This window comes from Panthera leo, chromosome D1, assembly GCF_018350215.1.
Source record: "Panthera leo isolate Ple1 chromosome D1, P.leo_Ple1_pat1.1, whole genome shotgun sequence".
NCBI lineage: Eukaryota > Metazoa > Chordata > Mammalia > Carnivora > Felidae > Panthera > Panthera leo.
Window position 1 is genome coordinate 99,061,105 of NC_056688.1, and position 18,570 is coordinate 99,079,674.

The 18,570-nt window shown below is 47.4% G+C and overlaps 1 protein-coding gene across 4 annotated transcripts in view; it reads left to right on the plus strand.

The window, feature by feature from the left end:
- CD1H11orf49 (chromosome D1 C11orf49 homolog) overlaps nucleotides 1–18,570 on the plus strand; it is a 198,466-nt gene that overhangs the window by 172,886 nt on the left and 7,010 nt on the right. For all 4 annotated transcript variants that reach the window (XM_042903913.1, XM_042903912.1, XM_042903915.1 and 1 more), the window contains one exon: nucleotides 16,608–16,693. In XM_042903913.1, coding sequence (XP_042759847.1) covers nucleotides 16,608–16,693 — 86 coding nt within the window. The remainder of the gene's footprint in view (nucleotides 1–16,607; nucleotides 16,694–18,570) is intronic.

The following is an 18,570-nucleotide window of genomic DNA, read 5'->3' on the forward strand; positions in this document are numbered from 1 at the left end:
AGGAAGACTTGACAGAAATAGTTTGAACCCCCTTATTTCTGCGTTTGATTTCATGGTCATTCCCATTTTAACCAAATGAGGTAGTTGGACTGTGCCTCAGTTACCTTTTACTTGACACGAAATTTGACCTAAGGTGGCAAATGGAAGAATTTCAAAAATTGTGTTGTCTGAAATTGCCAGAAAAGAGGATTTTTAGGAAAATACTCATGTGTATTATACTACACATGATAGATACATGTCATTGTACATCTGTCCCAAAAGTACACATGAAGGGTAATGTAAAGTATGAACTCTGGGTGATCATGTTGTGTCAGTGTAGCTTCATCAATTGTAACAAATGTTCCACTCCAGTGCAGTGCAGGTGTTGATATGGAGGAAGCTATGCAAGAGTTGGGGGATGGGGGGTATGTGGTAAATCTCTGCACCTCCCCCTCCATTTTGCTATGAACCTAAAACTGCTCTAAAAAGTAAAGTCTTGTTTTTCTTTTTTAACTTTTTAATGTTTATTTTTTAGAGAGACAGAGGGCGGGGCGGGGAGGGCAGAGAGAGAGGGAGACGCAGAACCCAAAGCAGGTTCCAGGCTCAGAGCTGTCAGCACAGAGCCTGACACGGGGCTCAAACTCATGAACCGTGAGATCATGACCTGAGCCAAAGTTGGACACCCAACTGACTGAGCCACCCAGGCACCCCAAAAGTAAAGTCTTTTTTTTGGTTAATGTTTATTTATTTTTGAGACAGACAGAGCATGAACGAAGGAGGGTCAGAGAGAGAGGGAGACACAGAATCTGAAGCAGGCTCCAGGCTCTGAGCTGTCAGCACAGAGCCCGACGTGGGGCTTGAACTCACAGACTGTGAGATCATGACCTGAGCCGAAGTCAGCCGCTTAACCGACTGAGCCACCCAGGTGCCCCAAAAGTAAAGTCTTTTTTTTGGTTAATGTTTATTTATTTTTGAGACAGAGAGAGACAGAGCATGAACGAGGGAGGGTCAGAGAGAGAGGGAGACACAGAATCTGAAGCAGGCTCCAGGCTCCGAGCTGTCAGCACAGAGCCCGACGTGGGGCTTGAACTCACAGACTGTGAGATCATGACCTGAGCCGAAGTCAGCCGCTTAACCGACTGAGCCACCCAGGTGCCCCAAAAGTAAAGTCTTAATAATATTTTTTAATGTCCATCTTACCTCAAGCATAGTGTATGCATTTACCTTCATTATTTCATTTAAATTCATTTACCTTAATTACCTCACTTAATCCTTATAAAAACTGTTAACCTTCCTATTTTACTCAAGAGGAAACTGATATGCCTCAATTTAAAAAAAAAAAAAAAAAGAGGAAATTAAGGCTCAAAGAGGTCAAGTATGTGGCCTGAATTTACTGATAGCTTGTAAGTAGCAGAGGCATGACCTGAACCCAGGGCTGCCTGAATCCACAGACTTTGCCCTTAACCTCCTCACCCTCCTGCCCGCTCATCTTGTGAAATCATTTGTGCGTGGTGGTTTGACCCACTGACACCACAGCTGCACTGGCTACGCTGCACCAAGAACCATCTGAGTCCTTCTGAGCTGAGCCAACCATCCCCTCCGCTGCCAGCGACAGACTCCAGCCTCACACCGGGGCGGGCTGTTCTGCAGTGCACAGCTCACACGCTGATTTTGCTGGTCATGTGCAAAACTTGTTTAGTGGTCACGCAACCAAAATCTTCTTCCCTGCGTTGTCCAGTGGATACTTACCTTTTCCAGTGGCACTTGGCCCCTGGTAAAAGCAGCAATTCGGGTTTTATCATTTTAACTGATCTGCTATCCAAAGGAGATTTAGATTTTTTTTTTCCATAGTTGACAATAAAACGTGGGAGATTATCTCTTGTAATTTAAGAGCAGCCAGCTGGAGTTCCCTTCAGATTTCCAATGATAGTGCCCCTTGAGGTCAGATTATTTTAAGGAAGATTCAGCCCCACATTGGGGGAAAAAAACTCTCAAAGACGGTACTATGATTTCTACATAGCTGAATAATAAAAATCAGCTGTGATCTCTAACTAAAATCTTCCCAGAGAAAAGGAACCGTAAGTGTAAGTAAGCTCCAAGTAAGTGTAAGCTCCATGAGGGCAGGCAGGATCTATACCAGTCTTATTTGCTGCTGGATCCCTGTTGCCCAGACCAGTACCTAGATATGTGCTACACACTCCATTAAGTGTCTCCCGATTGAATGAACATATGAATGACATCCCTTGTCAGGCATTTTACGTAGTTGAAAAAGTCCATGATTCTCAGTAACTCGAAGAACAAACATCAGCCACTGCATCCTATATTCATTTGTTCGTTCATTCATTTATATATTCATTAAAAATTTTTAACAGCTTGGGGTTTCTGGTCCAACTCTTGATCTCAGCTCAGGTCTTACTCTCAGGGTCATGAGTACAAGCCCCACGTTGGGCTTTGCATTGGGCTCTGTGCTGGACACGAAGCCTACTTAAAACAAATCCAATGGGATTTTATTATAGTCACGGAGTATATGCATATCCATCAGCACAATCAAGTTTAGAATATTTTAATTACCCCCAAAAGAAATCCTGCAGTCCTTAGCCACTACTCCCCAATCCTTCCCTCCTCCCCAGCCCTGGGCAACCACTAATCTACTTTCTGTCTCTATAAATTTGCCTATTCTAGACATTTAAAATGAGTGGAATCATATAGTATGTGGTCCTTTGTGACTAGCTTCTTACACTTGGCATAGTGTTTTCACGGTTCACCCACGTTGTAGCAGAACTTCATTCCATCAGGTATTTCTTGAATGCCAGGAGCGATTATGTACACTGGGGATACAGTGATGAATAGATGCTGCTGTTCTTCCCCTCAAGGAGCTTAACATTAGGTGTAGAAGAGGACCCCTTTGGGCCTCAGTCACTGTCTGCCACCACTCTGTGACATCTTACCTTGGTTTCTGTCACTCCAGAACAGTTACTGTCCTCCTTTCCTGAAAGGTTGGTGGCAAGTTAATGAGGGTGACCTTCTGTAGGATTTTCAACCCCTAGCAGCCTCAGCTTCGCACTTGCCCCACCCAACTTCCAGACCCTTCCAAACAATTTGATATGTGTAAGCACTCAAGATTAGAAGTAACACAAGTGGGGCGCCTGGGTGGCTCAGTTGGTTAAGCGTCCAACTTCAGCTCGGGTCATGATCTAACAGTCTGTGAGTTTGAGCTCCGCATCAGGCTCTGTGCTGATAGCTCAGAGCCTGGAGCCTGCTTCAGATTCTGTGTCTCCCGCTCTCTCTTCCCATCCCCTGCTCATGCTCTGTCTCTCTCTGTCTCAAAAAATAAAATAAAATAAAATAAAAAAAGAAATAACACCAAGAATGAACTATTGTGACCTCGTCAAGATAAAAAGCTTCTGTACAGCGAAAGAAACAATCAGCAAAACTAAAAGGCAACAGTGGAATGGGAGAAGATATTTGCAAATGACATATCAGATGAGTTAGTATCCAAAATTTATAAAGAACTTATCAAACTCAACACCCAAAAAATAAATAATCCAGTGAATAAATGGGCAAAAGACATGAATAGACACTCTTCCAAAGAAGACATCCAGATGGCTGACAGACACATGAAAAAATGCTCGACATCACTCATCATCAGGGAAAAACAAATCAAAACCACAGTGAGATACCACCTCAGACCTGTCAGAATGGCACACATTAACAAGTCAGGCAACAACAGGTGTTGGTGAGGATGCAGAGAAGAGGAACCCTTTTGCACTGCTGGTGGGAATGCAAACTGGTGCAGCCACTCTGGAAAACAGTATGGAGGTTCCTCAAAAAATGAAAAATAGAACTACCCTACAACCCAGCAATTGCACTACTAGGTATTTATCCAAAGAATACAGGTGTGCTGTTTCGAAGAGGCACATGCACCCCAATGTTTATAGCAGCACTATGGACAATAGCCAAAGTATGGAAAGAGCCTGAATGTCCATCAATGGATGAATGGATAAGGAAGATGTGGTATATATAGACAATGGAGTATTACTCGGCAATCAAAAAGAATGAAATCTTGCCATTTGCAACTACGTGGATGGAACTAGAGGGTATTATGCTAAGCAAAATTAGAGAAAGATAAATATCACTTCATTCATATGTGGAATTTAAGATACAAAACAGATGAACATAAGGGAAGGGAAGCAAAAATAATATAAAAAACAGGGAGGGGGACAAAACATAAGAGACTCTTAAATACAGAGAACAAACTGAAGGTTGCTGGAGGGGTTGTGGTGGGGGGCTAAATGGGTAAGGGGCATTAAGGAAGACACTTATTGGGATGAGCACTGGGTGTTAAACATAGAGGATGAATCACTGGGATCTACTCCTGAAATCATTATTGCACTATATGCTAACTAACTTGGATGTAAATTTTAAAAATTTTTAAATAAAAAAAGAATAGAAGTAACACAGTCATCTAAAATGCTTGGATTCTTACAATTATTGATACCAACAGACTTCAGCAGTGGTATCCCCCTAGCTGTGGCTGGAAGCAAAGCTTATCCCCTCCAGGAAGCCTGCTGTTTGATAGTCCATGCTGGTAGCAGTGTGAGGGGATTATGGGAATGCAGGTAGAAACAACAGAAGGGCCTAGGACAATCCTCAGGATGCTGGCTATGAAATTAGAGGTGAGGGTCACCTGGGTGGCTCAGTTGTTTAAGCATCTGACTTTGGCTCAGGTCATGATCTCATGCTTCATGAGTTCGAGCCCAGTATCGGGCTCTGTGCTGACAGCTCAGAGGCCGGAGCCTGCTTCCTGCTTCCGATTCTGTGTCTCCCTCTCTCTGCCCACCCACCCCTGCTCACACTCTCTCTCTCTCTCTCTCTCTCTCTCTCAAAAATAAACATTTAAAAATAAATAAAAATAAAAAATAAAATTAAATAAAATAAAAAGAAGTTAGAGGTGAATTCAGAACCAGGGGAAGTTAGTTTGCTCCCTGTGTATTAGGCTTTGTGTCAACCCCGCCTCCCCAATGCCAATCTTTGCTCACTCCACTCCAGCTGGCGTGTGGGTACAAAACTTGTCTATATCCCAGAAAGCGCTCTCTGATGGCTTAAGCTGTTCTTACTTTGTCCCAAAGATCGAGATCCCAACTTCCTCACACAAGGCCAGGCTTCTGATCAAAGTCACAAATGGAGGTGGTTAGGCCTCCAAGGCAGTTACTGTTGCTAGAAGAGGCATCGCACTCTCCCATGTCATGGCTGGGCTTACTTTTCTCAGGGCCCTGAGGTCTGGGGACAGGCCACAGAAGGAGGCTCCAGGCTGCGATGATGTGTGCATGGAAGAATGTAATCCACACGCAGCTGCACAGCAGAGCCTGTTCGGGGGCATGGCGTCTCCACGTGTGCCTGACTCATGGACGGCAAGCACCGCGGCCAGGCCCTGGGGCAGCAGGTGTGAGCCAGAGGCACAGGAAAGATGGCAAATGGGCTGCAAGACAGGCCTAGCCCCAGACGCCCTCCACCTCGCACATTCCTGTAGCAGGGGGGGGTCATCAAGAGGTTTTATCCTTGAATGATCACCACAGCATCTCTGTCTCCCTCCTCCCTGGACCGGAAGGCTTTCCTGAAGGTGAGAAGCACCTTGCCGTGTCTGGCAATTCGAGCCAGACTTCTTGAGTTCAAATCCTGGTTTCACAGTCCACCAGCTTGTGCCCTTGGGAAAGTTGTTTTGTTTTTTTGTTTTTTTGTTTTTTTGTTTTTTTTTTTTTTGAGCCTCATTCTCTTCATTTATCAAATGGAAATAATAATAGTTGTAATAATTGAAGAAGTACATAATGTGCTTAAAACAATGCCTGGCACAGAGTAAACTTTCAATGTTAGAAGTAGTAGTCTTAACCCTGACCTATAAAGAGCACAAGCATCGTAGCATTGGAAAGACCTGGATGTACGTGCCACTGGGGCCCCATTAACTGGATGACCTTGGGGATTTCTCATAACTTCTCTAAGCCTTGTGTCCATATCTGTAAAATGGGGAATAATACTAACTCACTCCGAGTACGGTGTAACTTTCAACAACTAGAAAAAATATATATTTTATAAATGTATGCATATTAGCACATTGTAGACATTCAATAAGTAATAGTTTCTTGCCGTTAAAATAATGTTGGCATTATTATTATTACCAGATTTTTAAAAATAAACAAGAAGAAGGGCGCCTGGATGGCTCAGTCAGTTAAGCATCCGACTTCAGCTCAGGTCATGATCTCATGGTTCGTGAGTTCGAGCCCCGAATCGGGCTCTGTGCCGAGGCTCAGAGCCTGGAGCCTGCTTCTGATTCTGTGCCTCCCTCTCTCTCTGCCCCCTGTCCCCGGTTCATGCTCTGTCTCTGTCACTCTCTCAAAAATGAACATTAAAAAAAATTTAAAAAAATAATAAGAAGTTTCTCAGCCCCCTAAGGCAGTTATTTCTGGCCTTTTTTCACTTCAGAACACTCAGAAAATAATATACACATAACAAAAAGTCAGTAAAGATGACTTTGCCTGTGATCAGCCTGCAGGCTCTGGCCTCCTCCCTGCTGGGCCAAGAGGACCCTCACACCTGTAACCCGTTCAGGGTGCAAGTTGACACAGGGTCACCTGCAGGGCTTATTAAACCACAGATGGCAGACTCCATCCCCAGAGTTCAGGGGATCTGAGGTGGGGCTCCGAAACTCATATTTCCAAACACTTGCCAAGTGATGCTAATCTAATGGTCATCCACTTTGAGGAGTATTGATTTAGTGCATTGAAAGCCAGTCTCATTCTGGCATTTTAGAATCGATCCCATCAAATGGACTTACATTTCATTCTCTCTCTTGTCATTTTAAAACACAATTTACCTCACGTCTCCCTCCCTGAAGGCCAGATTTCTAGTGGGTAATAATATGTGCTAGACACAGACAATGCCTGGAAAACACACAAACTCCTAAGGAATCTAGTTCAGACCTAGTAACTCATCCCAATTTAAGAGGTTCACTTTTCAGCTGGTCCCTGTGTCACAAAGGCAGGACTCAGGTGCTGGAGCCAGACAGCCCTGGATTCAAATCCCAAATTCTTTCACTTACTGGCTTATGACAGTGAGCAGTCTCTCTAAGCCTCAGTTTCTTCATCTGTAAAATGGAAATAATGACAACACCTGCCTCATAAAATTGATTTGAGGATTTAATGAGATAATGCATGTAAAATGCCTGTCACACAGCCCTCAAAAAATATTACCTATTTTAGAAAAGTATAACTGGTAAATGGGGATTGATTCCTGTATTCATTTTTCAGCTGTTTCCTAAGCATCTTCTATATGCAGACTTCATACCGTGCATGACAATACAGCTTTATGCTTTCTTGGTGTCTTTCTTTATGCCTCTCCCCTACAATAGCTTTCTGCCTGGATATCTTCCCCAGCTCTGACTTGCCATCTAACAGTATCACTCAAAAATAAATAAAAACATGAAAAAAAATTTTTTTTAAGCTTTAAAAAGTTGATCTATAAAGAAGTAATACTTTTTAAAAAATTTTTTAATTTTTATTTATTTATGAGACAGAGAGAGACAGAGCATGAATGGGGAGGGTCAGAGAGAGAGGGAGACATAGAATCTGAAGCAGGCTGCAGGCTCTGAGCTGTCAGCACAGAGCCCGACACAGGGCTTGAACTCACGGACCGTGATATCATGGCCTGAGCCGAAGTCGGACGCTTAACTAACTGAGCCACCCAGGCGCCCCTATAAAGAAGCAATATTGCAGAGCAGTAGGGAAAGGGGATCAATTCAAGAAGAATTGATGCGGCAGTTGGTTATTCACATAGGGAAAAATCAAGTCAGATTCCTACTCCATATCATATTCAGAAGTCAATTTCATATTCAGAAGTCAATTTCACATAGATGACAAGCCTAAATATGAAATGCAAAACTAAAATACTCTTAAAAGAGAATAGAGGAAAATATATTTATGGCCAACAGGTAGTAAAAGAATTCTTAAGGTACAAAGAGCCCAAGCCCAGTGGACGAGATTGATCAACTTGACCACAAAAAAAAATTGCATTCATTTATTCATTCAGTCAGCATTCATTGCGAGTACCTTCCAGGTGCTGAGAACAGAGCAGTGAAAAAATACAGTCCTTGCCCCGCAGTAGAGCTGAGTTTCTAGACCAAAGAGAATTATCAGATAGAAAGCAAGAATTCCCTGATGGCAAATTGAACCCCAGCCATCCCTAAACCCCAGGACTACCAGGGAATTAAGAATTAAAATTCTCAGGGGATGTCTGGGTGGCTCAGTTGGTTAAGCATCTGACTCTTGATTTCAGCTCAGGTCATGATCTCCCAGTCTGTGCGTTCGAGTTCTGCCTCAGGCTCTGCACTGACAGCATGGAGCCTGCTTGGGATTCTCTCTCTCTTTGTCTCTGCCCCTCCCTCCCTGTCTCTCTCTCAAAATAAATAAATAAACTTTAGGGGCACCTGGGTGGCTCAGTCAGTTGAGCGTCCAACTTCAGCTCAGGTCATGATCTCTCCGTTTTGTGGGTTTGAGCCCAGCATCAGGTTCTACAATGACAGCACAGAGCCTGCTTTGGATTCTCTCTCTCCCTCTCACTCTGCCCCTCCCCCACTTGTGCACGGGCTGTCTCTCAAAAATAAACAAACATTAAAAATGTTTTTAATAAATTTAAAAAAAGAATTAAAATTTTCAGTTCAACCAAAGATAGCATAAACAAAGCTGAAAGACAAGTAAGAAACGAGAAGAGGAGATTTATGTGCATGTCTAACAACAGATTGGTCTGCAGAATTTTTTCTTCTAAAAAGAGTTTTGTAAAGAACTCCTACAAAACAATAAGGAAAAGATGAAGAACCTCAGTAGAAAAATAGCCCAAGCATATGAGCAGGCAATCCACAGAAAACTCTAACAGCGTATAAGCATATGGGCATATTTTCATGCCCAAACTCACTAGTAATCAGGGAAAGGCCAATGAAATTGAGATGCCACTTCACATCAAATGACAAAAATTTTAAAGTCTGATAACACAAGCGTGGGTGAGGATGTGGAACTCCCATAAAGTGCTGGTGGCAGCATAAAGTGGTACTATCACTTTGGGGCAATGTAGGCAAAGCTAAAGAAGTTCACAGGTGTCCCTTGTTATAAGGAAATATGCAGCATTATTTGTAGCAGCTCCCACTGGAACGCTCTGCAAGTCCCTCTGCAGCGGAGAGGATAAAGTGCAGCAGCATCATACCATCCACAGAATTCTGTACACCAGCTGAAGAAATGGATACAGGTAGAAATCTATGCACCAACACCGATCTGTCTCAAAACATCAAGTTCCAGAATGATGCGTAGAGTTTGAAAACAAGCAAAACAAAGCTAGATCATGTTTTAAGAATATAGGCATTCGTGTGAGTTCGTGTAGTATTGAGAAACATGTAGAGCGATGCTAAACCACCAAGTTTCGGTGGTGATTTCAGAGGAAGAAGCGTAGAGGGATGGGATGAGGGAGGGCGCGCAGGTGGCTTGAACGTTATGTGTAACATTTTACAAAGCTTTAAAAACTGAAGCAAGGAGAGCAAAATGTTAAGGTGTATGACGTTGGCCAGGGGTACACAGGTTTTTGTGATGTTCTGGGTAACTTTCTGAGGCTTTAAATATTTCACTTAAAACAAAAGGCACAGGTAGCACTGAGGTAGGGAGCGATGAGTGGCAGGTGAAAAAAGTGTCTAGGGGAAATCGGCAGCCTGGAAAAGAAGCCAGGCTCTTACCAGTCATGACCTAGAGGAGCTTTTTTTTTTTTTTTTTTTTTTTTAATATATGAAATTTATTGTCAAATTGGTTTCCATACAACACCCAGTGCTCATCCCAAAAGGTGCCCTCCTCAGTACCCATCACCCACCCTCCCCTCCCTCCCACCCCCCATCAACCCTCAGTTTGTTCTCAGTTTTTAACAGTCGACCTAGAGGAGCTTTGAGAAGCCAGTGGTTCTGGAGTTTGAGGAGTTTGGGGACCAGACGGGGAAATGAGGGCCTCACAGGGCCATGCGTTGGATTTGGTCTTTATCCTAAGAGCGAGGAACAGTTCTCCCCTAACTATAAGGCTTCTTGGGAGGGGCTGGGATAATGGGGTTTGGATGGCTGTTGCTGGGCCTTCCAGCTCTCTGCAGGGGGTAGCGGATGAGGCCTCAGCTTCCAGCCCTCCTGGGGGCAGTCGCTGTGTACTTGCTAACAAACTCCGGGAGTGGGAGAAGGGACAGCGCCACCAGCAGGAAGAAGTTATTGCCACTCGAGAGCACAGAGCCTACGTTTTCTTTCCAGGTGCAGCTGTGATTAGAGTCAGAGAGACCTGTGTTTGAATGACAGCTCTTGCCCTTGTACCTGCAACCTTGGCCAAGCTTCTGAACCTCTGTGTTCTCAGCAAGATATTCATTGGACTTACCTCATAGGATTAGTATGAGCAGGAAATGAAATGATGGCTGGATATTGCTGACACAGTAAACCCCTAATGAATATTAACCATTGTTGTTTTCTTGTCTGCACTCCCCGGATCAAGCTTAGGCACTACAGGGCAGGTGGGGTTTGGGTACGGTACCCCAGGCTGGAGCCAGGGGAGAACAATGACCCAGACCTCCCAAGCTCCTCTGCGGGCCTGGACTTGTGGCAGCTTGTGCGGCATGGGGGTGCATCCCACACAGTCCAGAAGAGGAAGTGTCACAACCCTAAGGAAGTGTCCCAGGAAACCTCGGCAGCAGCTTCTTCCCCCGACCTGCGGAAGGTGGCCAGCGTGTGGCTTCAACCTCACTCATGGCCGGATACAAAAGGACAGTCCCCCAAGGTGCACTGTGAGCCCAACAGGCTTCGGGACTCACCTCATCCCTGAGAGACCCTGGTCATGTGACCTCCTAAAAGCAGTGCAGCCATGGAAGGTGGCTCTTCTTTCTGGCCCTGGCCGAGGGCTGGCTTCCCCCCAAAGTGGACTCGAAACCGGATAGCTGGCTTCCGCCCGAGAGCCTCTGCGTGGTTGAGTGATGGTAGCACTTACTTCCTCTGAGCTATATTTTTGCTTGCTATTTCGAGTTCTTCCAGCACCTTAAGCCAACTAGAATACACTTATTGATAGCAACTAACACTTGTGAGTGTTCATCATACACTAAGCGCAGGACATCATAGGGACTTTTCACAAGAATCCCATAAAATAGGAATTATGATTATCTCCTCTTCTCAGGCGAGGATAATGAAGCTCAGAGAGAAAAGGTAATGTGGCCACTGAGTGGTGGAGCTGGGATTTGATCCCAGGGCTGCTAACCCAGAACTGTAGGTAAACAGGTGCAGCTCATGTCATTTGTCTAGGGACACTGACCCGGGAGTGCATAGAAAGTTGGCAAGTTGGTAGATTCAGACTGGAAGCTATTGCTTCCCTGGCACCCACTTAACGCCCAGCCAGCCAGCCCATCCCAGCTGTTGGAAGTCAGCAAGGGAGGGAGAGAAGGGCCAGCCCCCCGGGATTAGCTCTGACCCTGCCAAGTGTTCTTTCTTCATTCCAGTTGCCTGCCCTGGACTCCACCCTTCACATGGTTCTGCTCAGAGCCAACCTGAACTGGACTGCCTTTACTTCTCTCCCACAGTCCCTCTCTCTAGTCCTAAGGCACGGCCTGCAAGGATCCTTCCGTGATCCAACAGATTTGTACAGACTCTTGTTGGCAACAGCGCCTTGTTGGCTCCACCTCAAAGCAGTGGCCGCCCGGCTCCTCCAGGTGTCAGAAGCAGCTGGCACGTTAGCAGGAGGCCTCTGGCAGGAAGGGGTGTTGAGCCAACTGCCATCAACTGGAGAACAGCACATGTGGATGACCTCGTTTCCAAGAGATTCCTTTGTGAGCCCTCTGGGAGTGTTGACAAGTTTGAGTTCAGGATGAAGGAGCTGCCCACAGGACCGAGGGCCCACAGCCCGGGGTCGTCCCTGTCACCAAAAGCAAAGACAGACCTGTAGCCTCCTGCCTGCCTTGTCACAGTTCTTCCGAGATTCCAGTGCCAGATGCCCAGAATTTTCATGGGTCAGAGCAGTAGTTTGGAGATGGACACTGCAACATAGGATGCTTCTAAGAGCATTTTTCTAAGTCTTTCAGACTTTTCTGCAGCCACAGTCCTCCAAACAGCAAACTTCAGAACCAGCACTAACAGAAAAGCTGTTAGTTCTGGCCACCCTTGGGATGACACAGTCTGTCAGAGCTGGAGGAAGCGCTCTCATGCTTTTGAGTAGTACAAACCTTCAGGCTTCTGCTTGAATATCTCTAGCAACAGGCAGCTCGCTCCTTCACAAAGCAGCCATAATCCCAGAGCCGGGCAGTTTGGAGGCCTTCCAGAACCAAGCTTTCGATCCCTGTGACATCTTCCTCAGGGGCAGGCCTTCAAGAGTCAGGTCTCAGCCTGTGCTTCTTCCCTAGTTCTCTTCTAAGCTGAAGGATCAAAATGCAGTCATTTGTCTGATATCATGGTTTATAGACTCACTAGCGCTCTGACCCCCTCTTCCGTGACTCTAGTTTATTCCCCTTAAATGGACTGTCCAGAACTGAATGTAGTATCCAGGTGTCTCCTGGAGAGGAGAAAAGAAAAGAGTACTGAGGCCCCTCTTCTCCGTTTAGCCACATATTTACTGAGTGCTTACTATGGGCCCTGCACACGCCAGACCCTGGAATCAAGCAACAAGCTGAGAAACGAGTTATCACCTGGAGATCTTCTAGTCTGCAGGCAAAGACAAACATGAATAGTGTGAGGAGGTCACAGAGAACCGTGGAAGCTGGTAGCAGGGAGGCCAACCTCTACCTAGCCTGGAGTGGGGAAGGCTTCCCAAAGAGGCGTGATGTGAAGAATGAGTGGGCATCAGATAGGTAGGGAGGGTGGCATGAAAGGCCCAGAGCATTACAGGTAGAAGGACTGGCTGGTCTGAAGGGCATGAGGAAGGAGGGAGCACTGGGGAGAATGTTAGGGTCAGTGTGGAATACAGCGAGGGAGGCTGCCTGTGGCCTCCGGTGCGTCTAGAGGGGTGGGGGGTGAGGGGAGACGGAGCAGATCACGTGGACTCAAAAGCCAGGATAAGAGTGGCAGATCTTGTTCTAAGGTCAATGGGAAGCCCATGAAGGGCTTTAAACAGAATTGTAAAGTGGTCAAGTTCACATAAAAAAAAAACATTTTTGTGACCACAGTGTGGATACTTAAGTAGAAGGAGGCAAGGGTAGTTGCAGAGGCAGAAGGTCATCCAGTGGCCCACGAGAAAGACACGGAGGCGGGCACGGGCGGTGGCTGTGGAGGTGGCGAGCAGTCGGCAGATTCAAGAGACATGTTAGGGTGGGATTGCTGGACCTGGAGAGTGATTGCTGTGGGTCGGGCAAGGGAGGCAGTTTCCAGGAAGTCCGGAGGACTCCCAGGTCTCTGGCTGAGCAGAGTAGGGGGTGGTTTTGCCGTTCACGAAAGCTGAGATCCAGTTGGCTTTTTTGGCAGTCAGTCGCACTGCCTGCAGTCAAGAAAACCCCTCTGTCCTCTGCACGCATGCTGCTGGGATCCGGCCACATGTCCCTCAAAAAGAGAGCCCCTGCCACTGTCTGCCTCCCCCAGCCACCCTGCTGGTCCCTCGTGACCGGTGTCCGTTTCAGCCCACCGAAGAGCCAGGGTGGAGACCAGCGCGCACACAGGGCTGAGGCTGACACGCTCACATGGTGGGTCCCCTGCCCTCTGACGGCTGTGCTCTCCCTCCTCCCCAGCTGCCTGTCTTAGAAGAGGCTGCTAATGTTCATAGTTCAGAATGGCTGCGGACAGAAGGCTGCAGGCCAGTTCCGAAGCTGGAAGGGCGGGCCTGTTTGCAGCTTCTTGTCCTCTCTGTGGCTGAGAGACGACGATGCTTATGGCAATTGGCTTCAAAGCCCTGGTGTGGCAGGGCCTGTCTCGGGAGCATGCTGATTAGCAAGAATTACAACTTCTGGAATTAGACAGTGGTGGTGGTTGCACAACTTTGTGAATATACTAAAACACACCGTACACTTTTAAAGGGATTTTATGGTACTTGAATTATATCTCAGTATAAATGAAGAAATAGATAAAGAAAGATATAGTGCGTGGAGGTAATTGCTATAAACAGGAGCACTGGGTCCAGGTTGATGATAAGGAAGAGAAGCCAAGTAACATCTTCAAAGGCTTTGACTCCCCTTTGTGGTTTCCTGCTTGGGGACGTTCTCAGCCCAGTGCTCTTCCCTAGTAATTAACTTCAGGCCATTCGGGTTCTTAGCTGTCCTGGGAGTAGGGCAGGAAGGAAAGGTCACTGGCGTCCTTCCTCGGGGACCTTTTTCTTCTCTGCTGAGCCTGGACGGAAAAACTTTGGGGTGGCTCTACCCGCCTGAGTCCTCTGGGAGAGCTTGCTCTTCCTCTGAAGTTTGGGTGTCTTTGCTAACCCCGGTCTGACCTACCCCACTTCTCTCTGCCCTTTAGCGCCTCTCCCTCCCAATCCGGATATCAGAATCTGGGCTCTGTGCCCTCTCGCTTCCTTTTTGCCTGCCTGGGTTCTCATGGGTTAGAAGAAATGGGGGCAACTACCTGGTCTGTGGCTCAGCATTTGGTCCGAAGAGCTGCTGATCGAGGGACCAGGGCGCCCTCCTGTGACCATCAGCAGCATTGCTCCTTCCCGCCCTCTGGCCTTGAATTTTTTCCAGCTAGAATTTGAATGCTCAACTCTGGTAGTTGGGGCAGCCTTTTTCTTCCCCAAGAGACGCATGAGGAATAGTAAGCCCTTAAAATATAGGAGAAAAGAAAGAAGATAAGTGAACCACAGAAATTAAGGAATAAAATGTTAGTGTTTATATTCTGTATCTTTATTTTAAAAGAGGCAGTATGGGGCGCCTGGGTGGCTCAGTCGGTTAGGCGTCCGACTTCGGCTCAGGTCACGATCTCACGGTATGTGAGTTCGAGCCCCGCGTCGGGCTCTGTGCTGACTGCTCAGAGCCTGGAGCCTGTTTCAGATTCTGTGTCTCCCTCTCTCTCTGACCCTCCCCCGTTCATGCTCTGTCTCTCTCTGTCTCAAAAATAAATAAACGTTAAAAAAAAATAATAAAAAAAAAAATAAAAGAGGCAGTGTGACCTAATGGAAAGTCCCATGGCCTATGGAGTCGAGCAAACTCATCAGCTATGTGGTCTCAGCAAGGTGACCTCTCTGCTTAGTCCCTTCACCTGTAAAATGTACATAATTGCAAGGCCTACCTCATAAAAATGTTGTGAGAGAAAATTTAATATAGTTAAATACCTTGCACAGTTGCCTGCTATGAAGTAGGTACTCAGTACATGCTGCTTCTATTGTTGTCATTATTAGAACTAAAGACTAAGAGAGGCACCTGGATGGCTCAGTAAGTTAAGCATCCGACTCTTGATCTCAGCTCAGGTCTTGGTCTCAAGGTTGTGAGTTCAAGCCCCATGCTGGGCGTGGAGCCTACCTTAATAATTAATTCATACAAACAGACAGACAGACTAGATATAGGAGCATTTTCTCTCTCCGCGGAGATCTGAAACCAGGGCCAGCTGCCTTGCATAGTTGCAGGGGCACCTTACGTTATATTCCCTCTAAAGCACCCCCCCACCCCACCCCCCACCCCCGAGGTGAGCAGTGCTGGCTGGCTGTCTCCGGAGCTGATCCAGGTGCCAGTTTGGGGATCCTCTGACACAAGGAGGTAAAGATTAACAAAAATACACAAGAGAGCAGAATAAAACAATTTTGTAAAAAAGGAAAGATAAGGCCAGTTGGGCCAGTCAGAAACAGGTTGGGGGCCCCTCTCCCCGTCAGCAGGTAGCTTTGGCACCCTGCCTGGCACATGGATAGAGCCCAGCAAGTGCTAATTTCCTTCCCTTCCTGCGCCCTCCTGGATGAGACCCTGAGCACGGTATAAACATGGCCATGGTCTGATCAGTCAGATGGTTTTCTTCCTATGAGGTGGGAGGGCCTGGAGATGAGAACCCAGGGGGTGGTCCGCTTGTGGGAGCAGAGAGCAAGGAGAGGCATGGCCGCCACAGCGTCACAAGACGGGGTGTGTTCTTTGACCCTCTCAAATGCAGAGGCCCCGGTAGCTCTCTACCCTCTTCCCTTGTCTGCCTTCTGTGTCCCAGGACGGAGGTGCCTGTAGTCGCTTAGGCCCTTGGAAGCTTATTAAATCTCAGTGCCACTTGCCAAGACCCCTTTAAGCTTCCTGGCTGTTCTTTTTGCCTTTTCTGCCCAGTTGTATTTATTCTGAACTAAATGGTCCTCACTGCTGGATGAAAGGATTTACTGCTTAAGTATATGAAAAGAAATCTTGGCTGTATTACAGTTGCACCTCTCCTTGCTGCCCCCCGCCTCCTTCCTCCCCATGCTCCATCCGCTAGCTGGTGCCACGGAGACTGACCCGGGAGCCTGTCCTTGGTCGTGTGCTCAGTTCAGCTTGGTGGCAGAGCCCAAGTGATGGAGAAGTGAGGTGACTGGGAGGAGCTGGCTTTGGGGACCTTTCCCGAGTGTCTTGCTGCCCCAAGAAAGACTGTAGCCCCAGAAGGAGCTCACCGACGTGCTCCCCATCCCCACCCCCAGACACATTCTCTCACATCTTCTCTCTCTTTCCCCCCTCAGGATTGTGCTCATGGATGACGCCATGGACTGCTTGATGTCTTTTTCAGATTTCCTTTTTGCCTTCCAGATCCAGTTTTACTACTCAGGTGAGAGCTTTCCAGGGCCCCATGTGGCTCCTGCCAGGGCCACATCTGCCTGTCCTGCCCTGGTACCCTTTCCATCTGGTGCCAGGCACACACATTTCCCTCCCCCACTCCCTTCGGTGGAGGCATGCTTCGCCACGGGGCCCGGGCAGGATGTCTAGTTCCCACAGGTGGTCACAAGATTCCGTCTGCGGAGCCTACTCTCTCCGCCTCCTCAAGTCACGGAAGACCGCCGTGTTTGCAGTCAGCAGTGCGGCAAATCCACCTGGGTGATAATGGCAATGACTAGAACAATGCACGCTACTGTAACAGTACGCAACAGATTCACCATTTATCGAGAACTTACCATGTGCCAGGCAGAGCACTGACTTTAATCCTTATGACAGCCCTAAGAGATGGGTCCTGTCAGAGATAAGCTTAGAGGTGAGGAGCCAAAGTCTCAGAGCTAGTGAGTGGTGGAGCCCAGACCCGAACGGAGGGCCCATTCCAGAGCCGGTCCTCTTAGGTGCTGTGCTGTATCACTGCCGCCAGGGGGCAGTGATCTCCCTTGGCCCCGACTCCCGTGTGTGGGCACACATCCTCCCACCCACACAACTTTAATAAGCAGACACCAGCCCTGTCTCACTCACATGCCCGTTCTGCTCCCCATACACACCAGCTGTGCCCTTAAATCCTTTCTGGAATCAGGTGTAATAGAAATAGATGAATAAATACAAACGGACACCAGCTCCCACAGAGCACACAACGACATCTAATGGAGTGTCGGGTTCAGAAATTGCTGACTGTGTCCGTAAACAAACTTGTTTCAAACGGGCTCTTCCAGTAAACAGAAGGCTGTCCTTGGAGCCTGGACATGGCCTCCCTGCCAACCGGTGGCCCCAGCCAGCCCTGGCCTCTCTCAGGCGCCACATTCTGTTTTCTTGATGGCAGCCCAAGGGCCTGAACCGGCAGGGGCTGGAGCCTGGGGTCTTGCCACCTGCTCTTAACAGCTGCAGGCATCTATTTCCCATTTCCCTGAAGCTCCTGGGCCCTGGAGAAGGAGGAGCTGTGTCTGGGAGATCCTTCCGGGCCTTCTCGCAATGCCCCAGGACCGGCCAGCAGCAGTGTGTGCCAGTCAGCGGTGAAATGGGCCACAAGTCACTGGTTACTAACACTGGCTCGACTTCTAACATTTGCAAACACTTCCAAATGTGTAACAAATGAGCAGCTCGTGGCGTTCTTTTCCACCCTGGTATTCCGCCATGCTTTCCGGAGTCAGAGAAGCAAGTGGCCTCGCAAGGGAGATGGGGCTCACCAGTGGAAGTGTGCACACGTTAGCTCTTTAAAGAGTACGTGTAGGGGGCCTGGGTGGCTCAGTCAGTTGAGCTTCCGACTACGGCTCAGGTCATGATCTCACGCTTGTGAGTTCAAGCCCCACATCGGGCTCTGTGCTGACAGCTCAGGCCTGGAGCCTGCTTCAGATTCTATGTCTCCCTCTCTCTCTGCCCCTCCCCCTGCTCATGTGCTCACGCTCTCTCTCTCTCTAAAAAATAAAGAAACATTAAAAAAAAAAGTATGTATAGAATTTAATATGTGCCCAGCACTGTGTTAGGTGCTGGGGCAGGAAGGCTGACAAGGCACAATCCCTACCTTTATACACGGATCTTCCACTCCAGCTGGAAGGCAGAGCAAACAAATAATTATTCAGAAAATTCATGGTTGGAAAAGCGCTACAAAGAAGCACAGGGTCCTCTGAAAGTATGTAATAGGGCCTCTACTTGGTCTAGGAACAAGTCCCCGGAGGAGGGACACTGAGCTGAAACACACGTTCATATCATTGCTCATGAGTGCGGTGGTCACACGAGGTTGAGGGCTCCTGCTCCCAGCCACCAAGCACTGAG